The 23,179-nt window shown below is 40.7% G+C and overlaps 1 protein-coding gene across 2 annotated transcripts in view; it reads right to left on the reverse strand.

Annotated features, from left to right (window-relative positions):
* Window positions 1-23,179, reverse strand: part of Hmt4-20 (Histone methyltransferase 4-20) — a 96,309-nt gene that overhangs the window by 37,981 nt on the left and 35,149 nt on the right. For both annotated transcript variants that reach the window (XM_071679071.1, XM_071678982.1), the window contains exons 4-5: window positions 17,910-18,028; window positions 3,754-3,940 (exon numbers count right to left, since the gene is read on the reverse strand). In XM_071679071.1, the coding sequence (XP_071535172.1) occupies window positions 3,754-3,940; window positions 17,910-18,028 (306 nt within the window). The remainder of the gene's footprint in view (window positions 1-3,753; window positions 3,941-17,909; window positions 18,029-23,179) is intronic.

The raw sequence follows: 23,179 nt of genomic DNA on the forward strand, positions 1-23,179 counted from the left end.
CTTCTAACAACTTGCCTCCCACACCATATATTCTTAATACCTTCCACAGAGCATCTCTATCAACTCTATCATATGCCTTCTCCAGATCCATAAATGCTACATACAAATCCATTTGCTTTTCTAAGTATTTCTCACATACATTCTTCAAAGCAAACACCTGATCCACACATCCTCTACCACTTCTGAAACCGCACTGCTCTTCCCCAATCTGATGCTCTGTACATGCCTTCACCCTCTCAATCAATACCCTCCCATATAATTTACCAGGAATACTCAACAAACTTATACCTCTGTAATTTGAGCACTCACTCTTATCCCCTTTGCCTTTGTACAATGGCACTATGCACGCATTCCGCCAATCCTCAGGCACCTCACCATGAGTCATACATACACTTCCTCCAATTTTTCTCCATTCAAACTTACATCCCAATTAACTTGTTCCTCAACCCTACTGAACCTAATGACCTTGCTCTTATTCACATTCACTCTAATTTTCTTTCACACACTTTTCCAAACTCAGTGACCAACCTCTCACATGAATCCGCCACCAGACCTGTATCATTGGCGAACGACAACTGACTCACTTCCCAGGCCGTTTCATCCACATCAGATTGCACACTTGCCCCTTTCTCCAAAACTCCTCCATTTACCCCTCTAACCACCCCAACCATAAACAAATTAAACAACCATGGAGACATCACACATCCAGCCACAGACCAACATTCACTGGGAACCAATCACTTTCCTCTCTTCCTACTCGTACACATGCCTTACATCCTTGGTAAAAACTTCTCACCGCTTCTAGCAACTTACCTCCCACAACATATACTCTTTAAACCTTTCACAAAGCATCTCTTATCAAACCCTATCATATGCCTTCTCCAGATCCATAAATGCTACATACAAATCCACTTGTTTTTCGAAGTATTTCTCACATACATTCTTCAGAGCAAACGCCTGATCCACACATCCTCTACCACTTCTAAAACCACACTGCTCTTCCCCAATCCAATGCTCTGTACATTTTACATGACATAATGATCTAGGATGTTTTGGTCGAGGTGGTGTGCAAAGTGAGAGGGTTAGGGAAAATGATTTGGTAAACGGAGAAGAGGTAGTAAAAGCTTTGCGGAAGATGAAAGCCGGCAAGGCAGCAGGTTTGGATGGTATGGCAGTGGAATTTATTAAAAAAGGGGGTGACTGTATTGTTGACTGGATGATAAGGTTATTCAATGTATGTATGATTCATGGTGAGGTGCCTGAGGATTGGCGGAATGCGTGCATAGTGCCATTGTACAAAGGCAAAGGGGATAAGAGTGAGTGCTCAAATTACAGGGGTATAAGTTTGTTGAGTATTCCTGGTAAATTATATGGGAGGGTATTGATTGAGAGGGTGAAGGCATGTACAGAGCATCAGATTGGGGAAGAGCAGTGTGGTTTCAGAAGTGGTAGAAGATGTGTGGATCAGGTGTTTGCTTTGAAGAATGTATGTGAGAAATACTTAAAAAAGCAAATGGATTTGTATATAGCATTTACGGATCTGGAGAAGGCATATGATAGAGTTGATAGAGACACTCTGTGGAAGGTATTAAGAATATATGGTGTGGGAGGCTAGTTGTTAGGAGCAGTGAAAAGTTTTTATCGAGGATGTAAGGCATGTGTACGTGTAGGAAGAGAGGAATGTGATTGGTTCTCAGTGAATGTAGGTTTGCAGCAGGGGTGTGTGATGTCTCCATGGTTGTTTAATTTGTTAATGGATGGGGTTGTTAGGGAGGTGAATGCAAGAGTTTTGGAAAGAGGGGCAAGTATGCAGTCTGTTGAGGATGAGAGAGCTTGGGAAGTGAGTCAGTTGTTGTTCGCTGATGATACAGCGCTGGTGGCTGATTCATGCGAGAAACTGCAGAAGCTTGTGACTGAGTTTGGTAAAGTGTGTGAAAGAAGAAAGTTAAGAGTAAATGTGAATAAGAGAAAGGTTATTAGGTACAGTAGGGTTGAGGGTCAAGTCAATTGGGAGGTAAGTTTGAATGGAGAAAAACTGGAGGAAGTAAAGTGTTTTACATATCTGAGGGTGGATCTGGCAGCGGATGGAACCATGGAAGTGGAAGTGAATCATAGGGTAGGGGAGGGGGCGAAAATCCTGGGAGCCTTGAAGAATGTGTGGAAGTCGAGAACATTATCTCGGAAAGCAAAAATGGGTATGTTTGAAGGAATAGGGGTTCCAACAATTTTGTATGGTTGCGAGGCGTGGGCTATGGATAGAGTTGTGCGCAGGAGGGTGGATGTGCTGGAAATGAGATGTTTGAGGACAATATGTGGTGTGAGGTGGTTTGATCGAGTAAGTAATGTAAGGGTAAGAGAGATGAGTGGAAATAAGAAGAGTGTGGTTGAGAGAGCAGAGGAGGGTGTTTTGAAATGGTTTGGGCACATGGAGAGAATGAGTGAGGAAAGATTGACCAAGTGGATATATGTGTCGGAGGTGGAGGGAATGAGAAGTGGGAGACCAAATTGGAGGTGGAAAGATGGAGTGAAAAACATTTTGAGTGATCGGGGCTTGAACATGCAGGAGGGTGAAAGGCGAGCAAGGAATAGAGTGAATTGGATCGATGTGGTATACCAGGGTTGACATGCTGTCAATGGATTGGATCAGGGCATGTGAAGCATCTGGGGTAAACCATGGAAAGTTGTGTGGGGCCTGGATGTGGAAAGGGAGCTGTGGTTTCGGGCATTATTGCATGACAGCTAGAGACTGAGTGTGAACGAATGGGGCTTTTGTCGTCTTTTCCTAGTGCTACCTCGCACACGAGGGGGGAGGGGGATGTTATTCCATGTGTGGTGAGGTGGCGATGGGAATGAATAAAGGCAGACAGTGTGAATTGTGTGCATGTGTATATATGTATATGTCTGTGTGTGTATATATATGTGTACATTGAGATGTATGGGTATGTATATTTGCGTGTGGGGAAGTGTATGTATATACATGTGTATGGGGGTGGGTTGGGCCATTTCTTCGTCTGTTTCCTTGCGCTATCTCACAAACGTGGGAGACAGCGACAAAGCAAAATAAATAAATAAATAAATATAACATATGTGATGAATGTAAAGAAATAACTCTTATGTGAAACTTCTTAACCTGTATGAAAAATGCACATGACTAATTTCATATAATTACAAGACCAATAACATATTATGATTGAGTTTTTGATCAATTCAACTTACAAAGAACCTCTTATTTGGGTGTGAAATGTCACACTGCACTTTAACAATTAGAAGGTGGGTGACCTCATGTGAAGTTCTCTTAAACCAGAAGTAAGTGACTTCACATACAGAGCAATTTTTGAAATGTCACCTCTACTCTAGCAGTAGCATCCCAAGCATTGTTTCCAGGCATTACAACCAAAGCTTTTCCATGCATTGGGAAGTATAGGGAAAATTCCATAAAACTCAGCTGATATGCCTGAATATACTCATGGAGTACCTATAGGCCTGGTAGTGGTGCAACAAAATGAAAAGTGCACACAACTCATAAACAATGACTCCCTAGGTTGATCTGTTTATTATTTCACACTAGCGAACCATAAAAACAGACAACTTTCTTTTTTTCAGCATTATAGAACTCTGCCTCATATGCTTAAAAAATCAAAACATGATATGGGTTGCAAATATGCATGTGAGAACTGAAAGAGGCTATATGTATCTCATTCAAACAATATAACTGGAAAGAGTTACAGATAAAAATATAGAAGCTATTATTACCTTGCAATTGGCACGACAGTCATGATTGATGAAAGCTGCAGGTCCAAGCCATAGCTGAGCACAATTTTTTCTACAAGAGTACATGACAGAAAAATCATTCTTGCCAGGATGCAATAACTGGGTCTCCTCATCTTCACTCAATTCAGCTATACATCCAACCAAAAATCCAATCTGCTCATTCTTGTACCTGCAAGATTCAATACAATATGCATAAGTCCAAATGCTGAGAAACTGTATGATTTATGCTAATATCATATGGGAAAATGATTCATTATCATTTAAGATTTTTCCATAGTGCCTCAATCTGAACAGGAAAAGCATGCTAAAAGTGGCCATCTTGGATTAAAGGTAAGCAAATGAGTACTAAATAAGAAAATGAATACACGAGACATTAATTACAGCTCCTCAGATGTTTGTAGACTTGAGACCTACCTCTGAAAGGTGCAGGAAAAATTAAAAGACAAAAGGAGGAGGATTTGCTGTTAAAGAGAAGATAATATAATCGCTGTCAATCACTGTTCAGTTAGTCTCCATAAAGAAGCTATGGGATACAGCAGCCAGTTGTGTACCATGGGTTGAAATCTAAGGAGTTGGGGCAAACAAAGACATCTCACGAGAGCAGTGGCTGTAGTAATATTTACAAGAGAGAGAGTGGAGAGCGACATCACATCAGACAGAAAGGGATAGTTTAAGTGACTGGTAACAGGAGAGTAAACCCTAACCAGTGAATGATAATGATTGATGTGCTCTTTGAGAATGCCAACCAGATGTGCTCTTTGAGAATGCCAACCAGAAACAACTGATGGCTTAACTTTTCCCATGTTTAAATATTCGGCTAAGTAAATGAAGCACTCGCAGCTTGTTGAGGTCTCCTGTATCATTAAGAAGGACAGGAATTTTCTCTCTCTCTTCAGTACTGCTTTAACAACCATCATAAGTTCACAACTATCCTCCTTTTGGTCGTAAGAACTCTGTGATTTAGTAAAAAATATGCAGATTGTGTGGAAGGCAAGCTACCAGGAGCAGAGAAGTTTTTATCATGAGTGTAAGGCATGTGTATGAGTGATTTCAGGTGAAGATGGATCTGCAGCAGGTGTGTGTGATGTCATCAACAATAGTGAAGGGGTATGGGGAAGTAAATGCATGAATCTTGGAGACGGGTAAGTTCACAGTCTGGTTAGGATAAGGGTACCTGAGAAGTGAGTCATTTGTTGTTTGTTAACATGGCACTGGTGGCCAATATGACAACGACACTACAGAAGTTGGTGAATGAGTTTTGGGCAGTGTGGGATAGGGGAAAGTTGATGAATGGATGCAAGACAAGGGATATGGATGAGGATGTGCAGAAAACAGTAAATGTGTTGGAAACAAAATGTCTGTCGACAATATGCGGGGTGAGGTGGTTTGATCAAGTAAAAATTATAATAAAAGGGTTAGAGAGAGAGGTGCATTAATAAAAAGATGTTTAAGAATGTTTAAGATAGCTGAAGAGGATGTGCCGAAATGGGTTGGGCACATGGAAAGAATGATTGAGGAGACACTGAAAAGAGAATATAAGTGTCTGAAGTGGTGGGGTTGTGACAAGAATAAGGGGAAAAACAAACTGGAGAGGGAGGGATGGAGTGAAAAAGATTTTGAGTGACTGAGGCCTACACATGAAAAAGGGTCAAAGGTGTGCATGGGAAACAGCAAATTAACCAATGTGGTATACAGGGGCAAACTTCCTGTCAATGAGCTGAATTGGGGCATGTGACACGGCTGGGGGAAACCACAGAAAGGTCTGGAGAGAAGATTGTGGTTTTGGTGCACTGCACATGACAGCAAGAGAATGGATGCAGGCAAACATGGCCTTTGTCTGTTCCTGATGCAACCAAACTAACATGGCAAACAAGTATGAACAAAAGTACATATATTGTTAGATGACTTACAATATCAAGAAGAACCCTCATGATAAGTATAAGGTGGTGAGTATAATAAAGAATGAAATAAGAAATGTGAATAAGAGATATCATTCTAACAGGAAATACATAAAAAGACGGGAGGCCTGCAAGGAGGCATCCTTGACAAATTCATGCTTGTAATGGAAATTATGTAATGAATGTGCCACATCATCTTTTTTTGTGCATACCTGGGTTAATGGACAATGTTGGTAACAGTCAATACAAAATAAGCTAAAACAATTCCTACAAAATGAGCTAAAACATTTCCAAAGGAAAAAACAAACAATATGCTCCCCAACATGTGCCAGCCACTCAATGTACTCACACTTACTTGTAATGTGAAGGTTGTAGTATTTATACTCATATTCATGTCATTCACTACAGTGCTAATCCTATGTAGCAGAATAATGGCCCCTACCAAAAACTTTACAAATTTACAGCATACTCCTATGATACACTTTCTTATGTGACTGCTTCCAGCAAGAGGGAAGGTTCAGGTGGTAATGTCCTGGCTCTTTCCAATGATACCCCAGCTAATGCAAGGAATATCCTATCCCTACCCTTAAAGGAATGCATTAGGTAGCAGGATGATGAAAGCAGCTGCTGAGGGTGGTACAACCATCTTGACTGTGGTGCATTCAAGTGGTGCCCAGAAACATCTTACAAACTCCATGTCAGGACTGCTGGTCATACTTTCTTACACACTAAAATAAAGCTTCTGGGCTACTCCTGCCATCTTACAAGCATCATACACTTCCTAACACCTCACTTATTATCTTCAAGTTAGTTCTCTTGTCACCTCCTGTCTGTGCATTTGTTTTTAAATACAATCATGGTTGATTCCAACAAATCTATGGCCCCTAGTCCCCTGAAAATGTGGTGCTAAGAATCTCCAGGCCTCTACATGACTCTACTGCCAATGAAAGGGAGGGCTCAGATAGTAGTAGTACTGGCCCCTCTCATGAACTTTTCCTCTCAGACAAACCTTCCTTTTCTATTCACTATACCAACATTCATGGTCTCTTCTGTTGACCACCATATGTCTAGTACCTTTCATAATATCTTACTTCTGTTTGAGACCCAGCTGTCTCATGATGTTCTCACTCACTTACTTTTCTTTTCCAACTACAACCTCCACTTATGATTTCGGTCCAAAAGATGGTGTTTGTGCACATTCCAACATCAACACCCCTGTTGCACGCCTCAAGGACCCCAAGTCCATACTTTTCCTCTGTTGAGCCTGTTGCATTCCTAATTCTACAAATGCTATATCTTTCTTTGACCATCTAAACTCCTGCCATGAGACTATGGCATCCTTACATCCACAAGCCAAGATCCTCTACTTAAGGGATTTTAATGTTCACCATAGGGGAAGGTTGAATTCCTCCCATATGGATGTATTTTCTTTTTTAAGCCCTCATGTTCTCCATTCCTAAAGATCTTGAGAAAACTATCTACCACCTAACTCATATTCCTGAACAATGCCACCACTCTCCTAATATCATGGATATGTTTTTCACCTCTAATCCATCCTGCTGTAACTACACAATCTCATCTGAAACTGGTTCATCTGATCACACTATCACAAATGTACCTATCTTTAAGGCACCTCCCCCTCCAGCAGCCCCTTCCAAGCATAAATATAGGTATCTCAACAAATCTGATGTAAATAACTTAAAAAACCTCTTTTCTGACTTTCCTTGACAAAGTTACTGTCTCTTATGTGGTGATATTTCTGTCTTAACTAAATCCACAGCAGATGTTATTGTTGTGGGAATGGAAGCATTCATTCCCCTCTTCCTCCAAGATGACCTCTTCTTCCAATGCATTGTTCAACTGTTCCTGTTCTCTAGCCATGCAGGCTAGGGATCTGGCAAATCGGGCTTGGAAAAAACTCTCCTTCCTCCAACTTCCATTCAGCATTAATCAATGAACACAATCACTGCAAATACATTATCTGTGAGGCAGTGCTCTTTCATTCAAAGGAAGAATGATCCTCCTCCAACTCATCCATTTACAGGTCTTTCTGGTCTTTACCTGTCACTCTTACCTTTCCTTCACTCCTCCATTCTGAAGGTACTGTAGGTGTCTCTCCTGGTCCTTTTTCTCACCAACAAATCCATCTTGGATGACTCTAACATTTCTTGACCCCCTGATACTTCTCGTGCTAATCCTATGCATCTCCCTTAATGTCTTTTCGGACTGTTAGAAAAGTGCTTCTTTCTCTGGACACAAGCAAGGCTTATGGTCCTGATGGCATCCATCCCCATTTACTGGATGAGTGTGTCACTGAACTTGCACCTCTGCTTGCTCATCTGCTCCATTTCTATTTAAAAACCAGAACTTTTCCTCCTCCTTAGAAGAATGCATAAGTGCATCCCATCCCTAAGAAGAATAACCATTCTAAACCTTCAAACTATCGTTCTGTTGCTTAAGTGACATCTACCATTTCCAAAGTCTTTGAATCCCATATCCTTAGACATCTTGAATCTCACAGTCTTCTTTCTGATCACCAGTATGGCATACATAAGGCAAGATCCATTGGTGATATTCTTTCCTCTTACTAATGTCTGGTCATCATCCCTGAAAGAATCTGGGGAATCCTATGTGGTTGCTCTTGACCTATCCTAAGCTTTTGAAAAAGTGTGGCACTGGGGTCTCATCTCAAAGGATCCTCTTTTGGCTTCCTTCCCTCTCCCTCACTTTGTTCCTTCATATCTAGCTTCCTCTCTCGCCAATCTATCTCAGTGGTTATTGACAGATCAGCCTCCCCCTTTCTGCATCAACAGTTGTGTCCTTCAAGGTTCTGTCCTGTCCCCTACATTTTTTCTCCTTTTTACCAACAATTTCCTCTCTTCCACAAATAACCAAATACACTCATATGCTGACAATTAAACAATGCACTCTTCTAGATCCTTCAATTCTTCTTCTCACACTCAATCTGCAACCCGTCTCGACACAACTAACTTCCTCAATAAACTCACACTTGGACAGAACAGTGGGTGCGACAATATCTGGTTAAGTTTAATGTATCCACCTCTCTATTAAAAACTACCCACAACTTTCCACTCTCCTTTGATGGTTCTGTAATTCTACCATCTGACTCAAAGAGCATGCCTGGTATCACTGTAACATCCACTCTTTATTGGACTCCTCACATAAAAGAAATAGCTAAGTCTACCTTTAAGAAACTGGGGGTCCTGTGTAGATGTTAAAATTTCTTCTCCTCTAAACGTTTCCTACATTTATACAAAGGATTGATCTTTCCTTGTATGGAGTACTGCTCTCACATCTGGGACATTATGTGGCATCCTTACTTGACAGTGTCAAAAGCCATCCAACTTATAAACTGTTCCACTTGACCTGCTTGCCCTGCACCATAATTATTGGTTCACTTTCCATCCCTGTAAGTATTACTTTGGTTTTTGCTCCTGAGAGCTTGCTGCAAGTGTGCCCCCATCACTAGCTAGACCATGGAGTAGTCAATAAATGATTACTGTGCGACCCTTGGCAACTCATGCTGGGTTATTCAGATACTGTATTCTTACCTGTATCTTGATGCTTTAGAACTCTCTACCCTCTCATGTCTTTCCCAATGACTAACACATAATACATTATAAAAGGCAGGTTTTTCACTTCCCCCAAGATTCACAAATGTTATCCCTTGTCTTTCCTTTTTCCTTTCATATTCTCTCTATATTTCAACTATGGCCCAGCCTTGATGAGGACATTTGTCCATAACTGGAGCTAAGAAAAAAAAAAAAGCACTTTTTCTGAACAAATATCTTCATGGTGTCATGAACAAACAACATGTAATGCTGTTTCCTCATAAATGTGGAATCCATCACATTTGTAATTAACGAGAAAATTTTTAATGCTCAAAAGTAAACAAAATAATCTTACAAATCTCTTTTACGTGACTATATAAACTGGAAAAGTATGTAAGAAGTCTTTATATTAGAGTAAATACATACCAGAACCTGCCCTCTGGGAGAGAGGTTATGGTCTGTGTTGTATGTGCTCCTAAACAGACTACTACTGTACTATTCTATATCTTTCACACCCGTTTCCTCCATGAACTCCCATCAAGGGGTGGCTACAGCAAAACTCTCCACTTATCCTTGTCCTTACATGCCTCCCATGCATTCTTCCACCCTTTCTCTCCCTCCAGTATTCTTTCACCCAATTTACCCATATAAACTCTGTCTTGCATTCTCTTCACAGGACTAAACCACTTCAACGTATTACCTTGCACCCACTCTATGACTACACACTTCATTCCTTTTGCACTCCCTGCTATACCACATCTCTTGTACATCCCTCCAGTTCCTTCTTCATTCCATCCAGTCACACCACATGCTCTTTTTATATAGCTCATCTCCACAGCCCGGATTCTTGACCTTTGTGACTCATTCCACGTCCATGTTTTGTCTGCAAAGGTCAGGGTTGGGAGAACTATGCTGTCCCTTAATCCTCCCTTCACTTACATACTTACACCTTTACCCTTTATCATTCTATTAAGGGGCCAAATGACTCTTCTACCTTGTACTTCTCTCTCCCTTCTTTCTCCTTCCATATCACTAAACATACCCAAGAAAGCTCCTTAATACTTAAAAGTCTCTCACCTCTTCCAGTCTTTCTCCCCCAATGTCCAAAGCACAATCTAGCACACTTTCTTCTTTCACTACTTCCATTTACCTTCAATCACCTACACTAACACACATCATGAAACACACTTACAACCTTCTGCAACTCCTCTTCACTCTAAGCAAACAACACAGTATCATCTGTTAACAGACTTGCCACTAGCCACCATATCTCACCACCAGAATCCATCTCTGCACCCCTTTTTCCTAGTTCTGCTTCCATCTCTTATCACTCCACCCATTCATATAATAAAAAGCCACAGTGACATCACACAGCCCTCCCTCTCACCAGCATGTTTACCGAAACTTTTGCTCAACTCTCCATCCATTCTTACATATGCATTTGCTCCTCTACAGAAGGCTTTCACACCATCCAACAGTTGTCCCCTACCCCATATCTCATTAACACATCCCTTAAAGCATTCCACTCAATTCTGTCATCATTTCTGAACCACTGTCATCATTTTCTTTTTCTTTTTTTTTTCATACTATTCGCCATTTCCCGCGTTAGCGAGGTAGCGTTAAGAACAGAGAACTGGGCCTTTTTTGGAATATCCTCACCTGGCCCCCTCTGTTCCTTCTTTTGGAAAATTAAGAAAAAAAAAAAAACGAGAGGGGAGGATTTCCAGCCCCCCGCTCCCTCCCCTTTTAGTCGCCTTCTACGACACGCAGGGAATACGTGGGAAGTATTCTTAATCCCCTATCCCCAGGGGGGATCATTAATTCCTGATCAAGAAAGCATGTCCCCTAAAGCCCTAAAACCCATCTCAGTGAAATTATCTCGGAATGGATCAAGAAACTCATTAGATCAACTTATGCTTTATGCTAGAACACACGATGTGAGGCTGGGGGCCTCTACCTTGAGCTTCCTCAGACACATTTTACTAAAAGAAATCACGAAAGGATTTTGGCACTCTTCTACATTCATCAGATGATACCTCAGTTCAAATAATAAAGATCTATTCACTATGGCTCTAGGGATTCTTTTTCAAAAAGAGGCAAATTCTGATATGCCTATCATTAACCACAAAAGTTATATATTCTTAATCACTGGTTTAGTCTTACTTGAACTTTTTCTCTAAACCCTCACAGCAGAGGAAATGTAAGTTTAAAAGCTACTTACTTATATTTATTATACTTTCTCGCTGTCTCCTACGTTAGCAAGGTAGAGCAAGGAAACAGACGAAAGAATAGCCCAACCCACCAATATACACACTACATCTTTTCACCTCCAATTTGGTCTCCCACTTCTCGTTCCCTCCACCTCCGAAATATATATCCTTTTGGTCAATCTTTCCTCACTCATTCTCTCCATGTGACCAAACCATTTCAAAGCACCCTCTTCTGCTCTCTCAACCATGCTCTTTTTATTACAACATATCTCTCTTACCCTTTCATTACTTACTCGATCAAACCACCTCACACCACATAATGTCCTCAAACATCTCATTTCCAGTACATCCACCCTCCTGCGCACAACTCTATCTAAAGCCCACGCCTCGCAACCATATGACATTATTGGAAACACTATTCCTTCAAACATACCCATTTTTGCTTTCCAAGATAACGTTCTCAACTTCCACACATTCTTCAACGCTCCCAGAACTTTCACCCCCTCCCTCACCCTATGATTCACTTACGCTTCCATGGTTCCATCTGCTGCCAAATCCACTCCCACATATCTAAAACACTTCACTTCCTCCAGTTTTTCTCCATTCAAACTTACCTCTCAACTGACTTGTCCCTCAACCCTACTGTACCTAATAACCTTGCTCTTACTCATATTTACCCTCAACTTTCTTCTTTCACACACTTTACCAAACTCAGTCACAAGCTTCTGCACTTTCTCACACGAGTCAGCCACCAGCGCTGTATCATCAGCGAACAACAAATGACTCACTTCCCAAGCTCTCTCATCCTTAACAGACTGCATACTTGCCCCTCTTTCCAAAACTCTTGCATTCACCTCCCTAACAACCCCATCCATAAACAAATTAAACAACCATGGAGACATCACGCACCCCTGTTGCAAACCTACATTCACTGAGAACCAATCACTTTCCTCTCTTCCTAAATGTATACATGCCTTACATCCTCGATAAAAACTTTTCACTGCTTCTAACAACTTGCCTCCTACACCATATATTCTTAATACCTTCCACAGAGCATTTCTATCAACTCTATCATATGCCTTCTCCAGATCCATAAATGCTACATACAAATCCATTTGCTTTTCTAAATATTTCTCACACACATTTTTCAAAGCTCTGATCATTATCTTGTGGAGGCTAAGGTGAAGATTTGTATGGGTTTCCAGAAAAGAAGAGTGAATGTTGGGGTGAAGAGGGTGGTGAGAGTAAGTGAGCTTGGGAAGGAGACTTGTGTGAGGAAGTACCAGGAGAGACTGAGTACAGAATGGAAAAAGGTGAGAACAATGGAAGTAAGGGGAGTGGGGGAGGAATGGGATGTATTTAGGGAATCAGTGATGGATTGCGCAAAAGATGCTTGTGGCATGAGAAGAGTGGGAGGTGGGTTGATTAGAAAGGGTAGTGAGTGGTGGGATGAAAAAGTAAGAGTATTAGTGAAAGAGAAGAGAGAGGCATTTGGACGATTTTTGCAGGGAAATGATGCAGTTGAGTGGGAGACGTATAAAAGAAAGAGACAGGAGGTCAAGAGAAAGGTGCAAGAGGTGAAAAAAAGGGCAAATGAGAGTTGGGGTGAGAGAGTATCATTAAATTTTAGGGAGAATAAAAAGATGTTCTGGAAGGAAGTAAATAAAGTGCGTAAGACAAGGGAGCAAATGGGAACTTCAGTGAAGGGCGCAAATGGGGAGGTGATAACAAGTAGTGGTGATGTGAGAAGGAGATGGAGTGAGTATTTTGAAGGTTTGTTGAATGTGTTTGATGATAGAGTGGCAGATATAGGGTGTTTTGGTCGAGGTGGTGTGCAAAGTGAGAGGGTTAGGGAAAATGATTTGGTAAACAGAGAAGAGGTAGTAAAAGCTTTGCCGAAGATGAAAGCCGGCAAGGCAGCAGGTTTGGATGGTATTGCAGTGGAATTTATTAAAAAAGGGGGGTGACTGTATTGTTGACTGGTTGGTAAGGTTATTTAATGTATGTATGACTCATGGTGAGGTGCCTGAGGATTGGCGGAATGCGTGCATAGTGCCATTGTACAGAGGCAAAGGGGATAACAGTGAGTGCTCAAATTACAGAGGTATAAGTTTGTTGAGTATTCCTGGCAAATTGTATGGGAGGGTATTGATTGAGAGGGTGAAGGCATGTACAGAGCATCAGATTGGGGAAGAGCAGTGTGGTTTCAGAAGTGGTAGAGGATGTGTGGATCAGGTGTTTGCTTTGAAGAATGTATGTGAGAAATACTTAGAAAAGCAAATGGATTTGTATGTAGCTTTTATGGATCTGGAGAAGGCATATGATAGAGTTGATAGAGATGCTCTGTGGAAGGTATTAAGAATATATGGTGTGGGAGGTGGGTTGTTAGAAGCAGTGAAAAGTTTTTATCGAGGATGTAAGGCATGTGTACGTGTAGGAAGAGAGGAAAGTGATTGGTTCTCAGTGAATGTAGGTTTGCGGCAGGGGTGTGTGATGTCTCCATGGTTGTTTAATTTGTTTATGGATGGGGTTGTTAGGGAGGTGAATGCAAGAGTTTTGGAAAGAGGGGCAAGGATGAAGTCTGTTGGGGATGAGAGAGCTTGGGAAGTGAGTCAGTTGTTGTTCGCTGATGATACAGCGCTGGTGGCTGATTCATGCGAGAAACTGCAGAAGCTGGTGACTGAGTTTGGTAAAATGTGTGAAAGAAGAAAGTTAAGAGTAAATGTGAATAAGAGCAAGGTTATTAGGTACAGTAGGGTTGAGGGTCAAGTCAATTGGGAGGTGAGTTTGAATGGAGAAAAACTGGAGGAAGTAAAGTGTTGTAGATATCTGGGAGTGGATCTGGCAGCGGATGGAACCATGGAAGCGGAAGTGGATCATAGGATGGGGGAGGGGGCGAAAATTCCGGGAGCCTTGAAGAATGTGTGGAAGTCGAGAACATTATCTCGGAGAGCAAAGGTGGGTATGTTTGAAGGAATAGTGGTTCCAACAATGTTGTATGGTTGCGAGGCGTGGGCTATGGATAGAGTGGTGCGCAGGAGGATGGATGTGCTGGAAATGAGATGTTTGAGGACAATGTGTGGTGTGAGGTGGTTTGATCGAGTAAGTAACGTAAGGGTAAGAGAGATGTGTGGAAATAGAAAGAGCGTGGTTGAGAGAGCAGAAGAGGGTGTTTTGAAATGGTTTGGGCACATGGAGAGAATGAGTGAGGAAAGATTGACCAAGAGGATATATGTGTCGGAGGTGGAGGGAACGAGGAGAAGAGGGAGACCAAATTGGAGGTGGAAAGATGGAGTGAAAAAGATTTTGTGTGATCGGGGCCTGAACATGCAGGAGGGTGAAAGGAGGGCAAGGAATAGAGTGAATTGGAGCGATGTGGTATACCGGGATTGACGTGCTGTCAGTGGATTGAATCAGGGCATGTGAAGCGTCTGGGGTAAACCATGGAAAGCTGTGTAGGTATGTATATTTGTGTGTGTGGACGTATGTATATACATGTGTATGGGGGTGGGTTGGGCCATTTCTTTTGTCTGTTTCCTTGCGCTACCTCGCAAACGCGGGAGACAGCGACAAAGAAAAAAAAAAAAAAAAATTTCAAAGCAAACACCTGATCCACACATCCTCTACCACTTCTGAAACCACACTGCTCTTCCCCAATCTGATGCTCTGTACATGCCTTCACCCTCTCGATCAATACCCTCCCATATAATTTACCACGAATACTCAACAAACTTAAACCTCTGTAATTTGAGCACTCACTCTTATCCCCTTTGCCTTTGTACAATGGCACTATGCAAGCATTCCACCAGTCCTCAGGCATCTCACCATGAGTCATACATACATTAAATAACCTTACCAACCAGTCAACAATACAGTCACCCCCTTTTTTAATAAATTCCACTGTAATACCATCCAAACCCTCTGCCTTGCTGGCTTTCATCTTCCGCAAAGCTTTTACTACCTCTTCTCTGTTTACCAAATCATTCTCCCTAACCCTCTCACTTTGCACACCACCTCGACCAAAACACCCTATATCTGCCACTCTATCATCAAACACATTCAAAAAACCTTCAAAATACTCACTTCTTCTCCTTCTCACATCACCACTACTTGTTATCATCTCCCCATTAGCCCCCTTCACTGATGTTCCCATTTGTTTCCTTATCTTACACACTTTATTTACCTCCTTCCAAAACATCTTTTTATTCTCCCTAAAATTCAATGATAATCTCTCACTCTCATTTGCCCTCTTTTTCGCCACTTGCATCTTTCTCTTGACCTCCTGCCTCTTTCTTATATACATCTCCCACTCATTTGCATCATTTCCCTGCAAAAATTGTCCAAATGCCTCTCTCTTCTCTTTCACTAATAATCTTACTTCTTCATCCCACCACTCACTACCCTTTTTAGTCTGCCCACCTCCCACACTTCTCATGCCACAAGCATCTTTTGCATAAGCCATCATTGCTTCCCTAAATACATCCCATTCCTCCCCCACTCCCCTTTACATCCTTTGTTCTCATCTTTTTCCATTCTGTACTCAGTCTCTCCTGGTACTTCCTCACACAAGTCTCCTTCCCAAGCTAATTCATACTTGCTGCCTTTATTCATTCCCATTGCCACCCCGCCACACATGAAATGACAACCCCCCCCCTGCACGCGCACAAGGTAGCGCTAGGAAAAGACAACAAAGGCCACATTTGTTCACACTCAGTCTCTAGTTGTCATGTATAATGCATCGAAACCACAGCTCCCTTTCCACATCCAGGCCCCACAAAGCTTTCCATGGTTTACCCCAGACGCTTCACATGCCCTGGTTCAATCCACAAACAGTATGTCAACCCCGGTATACTACATCGTTCCAATTCACTCTTATTCCTTGCACGCCTTTCACCCTCCTGCATGTTTAGGCCTCAATTAATAAAAATCTTTTTCACTCCATCTTTCCACCTTTAATTTGGTCTCCTACTTCTCCTCATTCCCTCCACCCCTGACACATATAACCTCTCTGTCAATCTTTCCTCACTCATTCTCTCCATGTGACCAAACCATTTCAAAACACCCTCCTCTGCTCTCTCAACTACACTCTTTTTATTACCACACATCTCTCGTAACCTTTCATTACTTACTCGATCAAACCACCTTACACCACATATTGTCCTCAAACATCTCATTTCCAACACATCCACCCTTCTCCGCACAACTCTATCTATAGCCCACGCCTCGAAACCATATAACATTGTTGGAGCCACTATTCCTTCAAACATACCCATTTTTGCTTTCCGAGATAATGTTTTCACCTTCCCCACATTTTTCAATGCCACCAGAACTTTCACCCCCTCCCCCACCCTGTGACTCAATTCTGCTTCCATGGTTCCATCCACTGCCAAATCCACTCATAGATATCTAAATCATTTCACTTCCTCCAGTTTTCTCCATTGAAACTTACAGTTTAAAAACTGTAAAATATATTTTCTCAGAGAAAAGGACTTACAAGCAATTTTTCTTGGTTTTCTTAACCTGCCCAGCCTTCCCTTCCTTTTTTTTGAAAAACCTTTTCTTTATACTTTCTATGACCATCTTAGGCTGTCACTGCGATCTGCAAATCCGGACCTAATAGTGGTTGGTACGATGTAGGTCAATGACATCAGCTCAGTGACAGTTGCTGATTAGGCAAATATGGTACTGAATAAAAAGGTTACCTATAAAAGGTAAGCAAAGGCTGATGCTTACTTGCCGGAACTATGAGGGTCAGAAGAGACCTGACCCAAATATTCTCAAGGAGTAAGTTTCATGCTTGAAGGTTAATATTTCAAGAGTGAAAAGGTTTTTCAATTTTCAAAACTTACAATTTTCAACATTTGTCCTTCCATTCACCTATGGTCTACAACATTACATCATCAATCACTACCTGAATACACTAAAAGTGTACAGTGGGAATAACAAGAGATATTCAGGTGGTAGACATGTTTATTACTTGAGCATCCTTTAAAGAATGTTACATAATGTTTCCCAGCATATCATCTCTGATACACAAACACTTCAACCACTCACTCCAAAATACTATATAAAGAAACAAAAACCATGACTTTATGAACATCTTGAAGTTCATCACTTTTTATCCATCAGAGAAGAATCCACATTCCCAATTATTGTTAAAATATAAAAATTTCCAGGAAAAATAAACATCCCAGTAATAGAAATATCTCAACTACAGTGAGAAAAATAATAGCTATGATAGGAAAAAACTATAATAAGTTATTCTGGTTTAATGAGTGTTCTGTTTTATGTGGAAGTACATTATAATTTTGAAAAATGACTAAGCTCACACTAAACCATTATCCAAGAGGTAAATAAAATATTCAAAATACTGATAGGTGAAAACAAGTTTTGATCAAATCAACAATGAGACTTGGTAACTTTTAGAGCACAGTAACCTAAACAAAATAATAACATACCATTTTTTAGTTGCACATATCTTGGCCCCAACGCAACCTTCCATTGAATACCGATAGCAAGCCTTAACCACAAATCCACTGTCCTTGTCAAATACTCGCAGGTATCGAAGTACATGTTCCTAAGGTACAGAAATCTGTTAATATGAATAATGGTTCTAAAAAAAGAAAATCAAACTGCTACACCAGACACAGTAAATCTGAAGTTCAAATAGTACACTTTAATATTTGTGTGCTGGGATTTGTGAGAAGTTGCAGAAGGTTGTATGATGTGTGACCATAGGCAATTGAAGATAAATGCAAGTACAAGTAATGGTGTTTGAAAGGAAACAGAGTGAAAGTATAGATTCTGCAAACCCCTATTAAGTGAGAGAAGAAAGTGTACTAAACTACTTAATAAATATGGGAAGAGAGACTAGAAGTGATAGAATTCAAGTATTTGGGAGTTATCTTGGGTAAATTTGGTGATATGGGAGGAAAAATAAGGGAGAGAGCAGTACATGGTAGATGAGTCATTGGGTCCCTTTAATCAAATAATGAAGAACAGAGGTGTACATATGGAAGTGAAGAAAGCATTAAGGGACAGCGCAGTCCTCCTGAACTTTGCACCTGAAATAAGGAAAAGGGATGAATCATAGGATGAATCACACAGGTCAAAAGTCCAGGCTACAGAAATGAGTTATTTGAGGGGAGCATGTGGTATAACAAGGTGGATGAAGAAAGTAATGAGTGGGTGTACATGTTTTGGTATGGAGGGGAATGCAAAGGGAACAAACTGTGGAGTAATAAGAGTAGGTGAAACAAATATTTTCATGAGGTCTGGGAAGTTTACAAGGTCAGTGTATAAGTGTACAATTAAAGGGGATGGGGTGAAAGGAAGAACACCTGTGGCATGGAGAAACATAGTGGAAGAGTTCTGAAAAGAGGGGAAGGGAGTTAGATAACACAAGGAATGGCATATGCAAGGGAGACATGTAACTAATGTTAATACAAGGATAAGTGGAGAGACTTTTGCCATGGCCACCTCTTTGATGGGAGTTTCCAGAGGGAATGGACATCTGAGACACTGATACTTGGGCTTCCTTTCTAAGCCAGTGAATTTACCATTCTCTAGCTGTATAATAGTTTTTTTTAACTTAAAATTTTAAAGATTCTTTACAAAAAAACACACAAAAAAATTGCTTCCAAAGTGCACTTTACCCACTGCTATAAATCTAATTATGTTTAAAAATTCAACATTTGTGTTAGCACAATCCACTACAAAAATGCGGCAGTAAGGCCAGAGTGACAAGTGTGTTTAATTTAGATATGTCAAAAAAATCTATATCTGATTATTAGAGATCTATCCTCTACCTGTAAATCCAACATGATAAATCTTTTGTTAAAATGAACATGAATCACTGATAAACATTTTCACAACAGAAACACTGTCTACAATATTACTGCAGCACCAGTCAGACGCCAGGCAGGTGCTAGCAACAAAGACTAAAGTTATGTTAGAACATCTGCTTCATCTGGGGCAACTTTATGGGCTATTATTAAACTCAGTGTTTATAAAATAACTCTCTAGATAATCCAATGACAGATGATCATTGTCAAGTAATTCAGGACTGTCATCTGCCTGGCCCCCTAAATCTAGTTAAAATCAGGTTTATTTCCTTCAGAGAAAACCCACATAAAAGTGCTATCATTAGCATGGATAGAGGCTAAATGACAGTATGAAGACATAATAGCACAGTGACAGCTACCTAGACCAAGTGGACAGCCTTGAAATAGAGGCACAAAAGTTGATGCACATATTTATGTTTACAAGTGTCACTTGCCTAGTGTAAATTCACACCTAGAGTTGAGGGGTTAAGTTTAAGTTATCTATCAATGACACACAATAACATCTCAAACTGGAACTCCACAGACAAGAAAGAAAAGGAAAACTTCAAGAAAAATTTTCAGTTTATGTAAATATGCATAGAGTGATGCAAAGAGAATAAAATTTGTCAATGTCAGGTAGATCTGAGTGAATGCTACAAAATAACCTTCATTATCCAGCGCTTAACTCTCACTGTGGCAATCCTTCTATCCAAGGGACACTCTGAGTTTGGGATATTCTCAGACAACACAGAAATGGAAAACCAAGAAAAATTTTCAGTTCAGGTAAATATGCATAGAGTGATGCAAAGAGAATAAAATTTGTCAGTGCCAGGTAGATCTAAGTGAATGCTACAAAAGAATAACCTTCACTATCCAGCACTTAACTCTTACTGTGGCAGTCCTTCTATCCAAGGGACACTCTGAGTTTGGGATATTTTCAAACATTCTAGAAAAATATTGCCTTAAGCTCATCATAATTTTCTCACGAAAATGATATACAACTTAACCTGGTATGACACTTTTATGTGTACCCAGCAACCCTAAACTTATGCTACTTCATTGCCAGGCTCTTAAGGTACTTTTTATTATTGTATTTTCATCTTTTTTATTATACTTAGTTGCTGTCTCCCACATTAGCAAGGTAGCACAAGGAAACAGACAAAAGAATGGCCCAACTCACCCACATACACATGTATATACATAAATGCAGGTGAGAAAAGGTAATGAGTGGTGGGATGACATGGTTAAGTTGAGAGAGAGAGAGAGAGAGAGAGAGATATTAAGTGTTACAGGGAAGATGTGCAAATGAGTATATATGCAAGAAAAAAAAAAAAAAGCAGTAGGAGGTCAAGAAAAAGATACAGGAACTGAAAAAGAATGCAAATGAGAGACTGGGTGAGTGCATATCAACAAACTTACGGGAGAATATGAAAATGTTTTGGAAGGTGGTTAATAATGTGATAAAAACAAGAAAACAAATGGAAACATTGGAGAAGGGGGCAAACGGGAAAATCATAACAGGCAGTAATCAGATGAGGAGATAAAGTGAGTACTTTGAAGGATTATTGAATGTGTTTAATGACATGGCAGCAAATGTAGGTCTGGGAAGTATGCAAAGTGAGTTATAGAAATGGTTTGGTGAAAAGAGAGCAGTTGGTGAAAGCCTCACATAAGATGAAATGTGGCAAGGCAGCTGGAGTGGATGGTATTGCAATTGAATTTGTCAAAAAAGGGGGTGACTTCATTGTTGCCAAAAGACTGGTAGAATGCATGTATATTGCCACTGTATAAAAGCTAGGGGGATAAAGGTGAGTGTTTGAATTAGACGTATTAGTCTGTTGAGTGTACCTGATAAGCTGTATGAGAAAAGTGGAGACTGCAAGGGTGGTGGCATGCACAGAGCATCAAACTGGAGAGGAACAATGTGCTTCCAGAAGTGGTAAAGGATGTGTGGATTAGGTGCTTGCTTTGAAAAATTTGTATGATAAATGCTTGGAGAAAAAGAAACAGAGATTTGTATGGGACACATATTGATCTGGCTAATGCATTTGATGGGGTTGATTAAAAAAAAAAAAAAAAAGCTTTATGGACAGTGTCATGAACATACTGTGTGGAAGGAAATCTATTACAAACAGAGGAGATTTTATCGAGAGAGTATGGCGTGTGTACAATTGGGTAGAGAGGAGGGTGAATGTTACCAAGTGAAGGTGGGTCAGCAGCAGGTAAGTGTGATGTCACTAAGGGGAGGCAAAGATGATGAATGTAAGGGTCTTGGGGAGTGCAGCAAGTATGAAAGCTGCTGGGTACAGGGTGGGAGGGATTGAGGGTGATTAATTTGTTGTTTATTGATGATACAGAATTGGTGGCAGATTCATGTGAGAAACTGCAGAAGGGGTCTGAGTTTAGGAGTGTGTGTGTGAAAGGAGAAAGTTATGAGTCAGTGTGAATAAAAGCAAAGTTACACTAAAACCATGGTCAGAGATATCCCTAAGAGTGCTGTTTCATTATAGTGCTCTTGCTTGCAACTTGTAGCTCTAGTTTTATAGTGAAGAAATTATGAAAATCCACATAAGAAGGCAAAAGTCATGAGTCCAAGCACTCACAACATGCTATGAGCAGCTGTCTCTGTTTCAACTTACTTGGCCAGAGTACCATACACCTATATGCAAACATCCAATCAGTGTCTAGTGCTATCCTCTTATTACAGAACAAATTTTGCCATGCTTACATTGTGCACGCATCCTTGGTGACTCACAAATATTTTGGTATTACTGCAACTAGTTTCTATCTTTCATGTCTGGAAGACTTCCACCAAGATCTTGTGTATCTAAAGTGCTTAAGAAAAGGCTCTCTTAGGATGTAAAATTACAAGTGTTGAGACAGTTGGAAGCTGATGAGCATAAGATTGATGTTGGAGATGCTTTCACATTGCTCACTGATGATAATTAAAAATGTTGAAGAGACTTGGTCCACATAATTTGAAAAGATCAAGTCAGGGGTTATTTCTTCTGGGTGGCTCTGTTATTTTTTGGCTGAGGGAGTACTTTTCACATGGTCTGAAGAACACTCTTTTTTGCAGATGTTCTAATGAGCTTCTTTCTGGTGTCAGCATTTTCAGAGCACTGTTATTTCCTACCTGTCTCCACTTAGTATGTGGTAGGTTGAAGACTCCTAAGACAAGTATATAACTGGGACTGGGTTTTCAAGGTCAAAACATGATTCTGTTTCTTAGTTGTTCTATAAATTCTTTATTATACTTATTTATTTTGCTTTGTCGCTGTCTCCCGCGTTTGCGAGGTAGCGCAAGGAAACAGACGAAAGAAATGGCCCAACCCACCCCCATACACATGTTTATACATACACTTCCCCACACGCAAATATACATACCTATACATCTCAATGTACACATATATATATATATATATATACACACACATATACATACATACACATGCACACAATTCACACTGTCTGCCTTTATTCATTCCCATCGCCACCTCGCCACACATGGAATAACATCCCCCTCCCCCTTCATGTGTGCGAGGTAGCGCTAGGAAAAGACAACAAAGGCCCCATTCGTTCACACTCAGTCTCTAGCTGTCATGTAATAATGCCCAAAACCACAGCTCCCTTTCCACATCCAGGCCCCACACAACTTTCCATGGTTTACCCCAGATGCTTAACATGCCCTGATTCAATCCACTGACAGCACGTCGACCTCGGTATACCACATCGATCCAATTCACTCTATTCCTTGCCAGCCTTTCACCCTCCTGCATGTTCAGGCCCTGATCACTCAAAATCTTTTTCACTCCATCTTTCCACCTCCAATTTGGTCTCCCACTTCTTCTCGTTCCCTCCACCTCCGACACATATATCCTCTTGGTCAATCTTTCCTCACTCAT

Source organism: Panulirus ornatus, chromosome 1 (assembly GCF_036320965.1).
Source record: "Panulirus ornatus isolate Po-2019 chromosome 1, ASM3632096v1, whole genome shotgun sequence".
NCBI classification, from domain to species: Eukaryota; Metazoa; Arthropoda; class Malacostraca; order Decapoda; family Palinuridae; genus Panulirus; species Panulirus ornatus.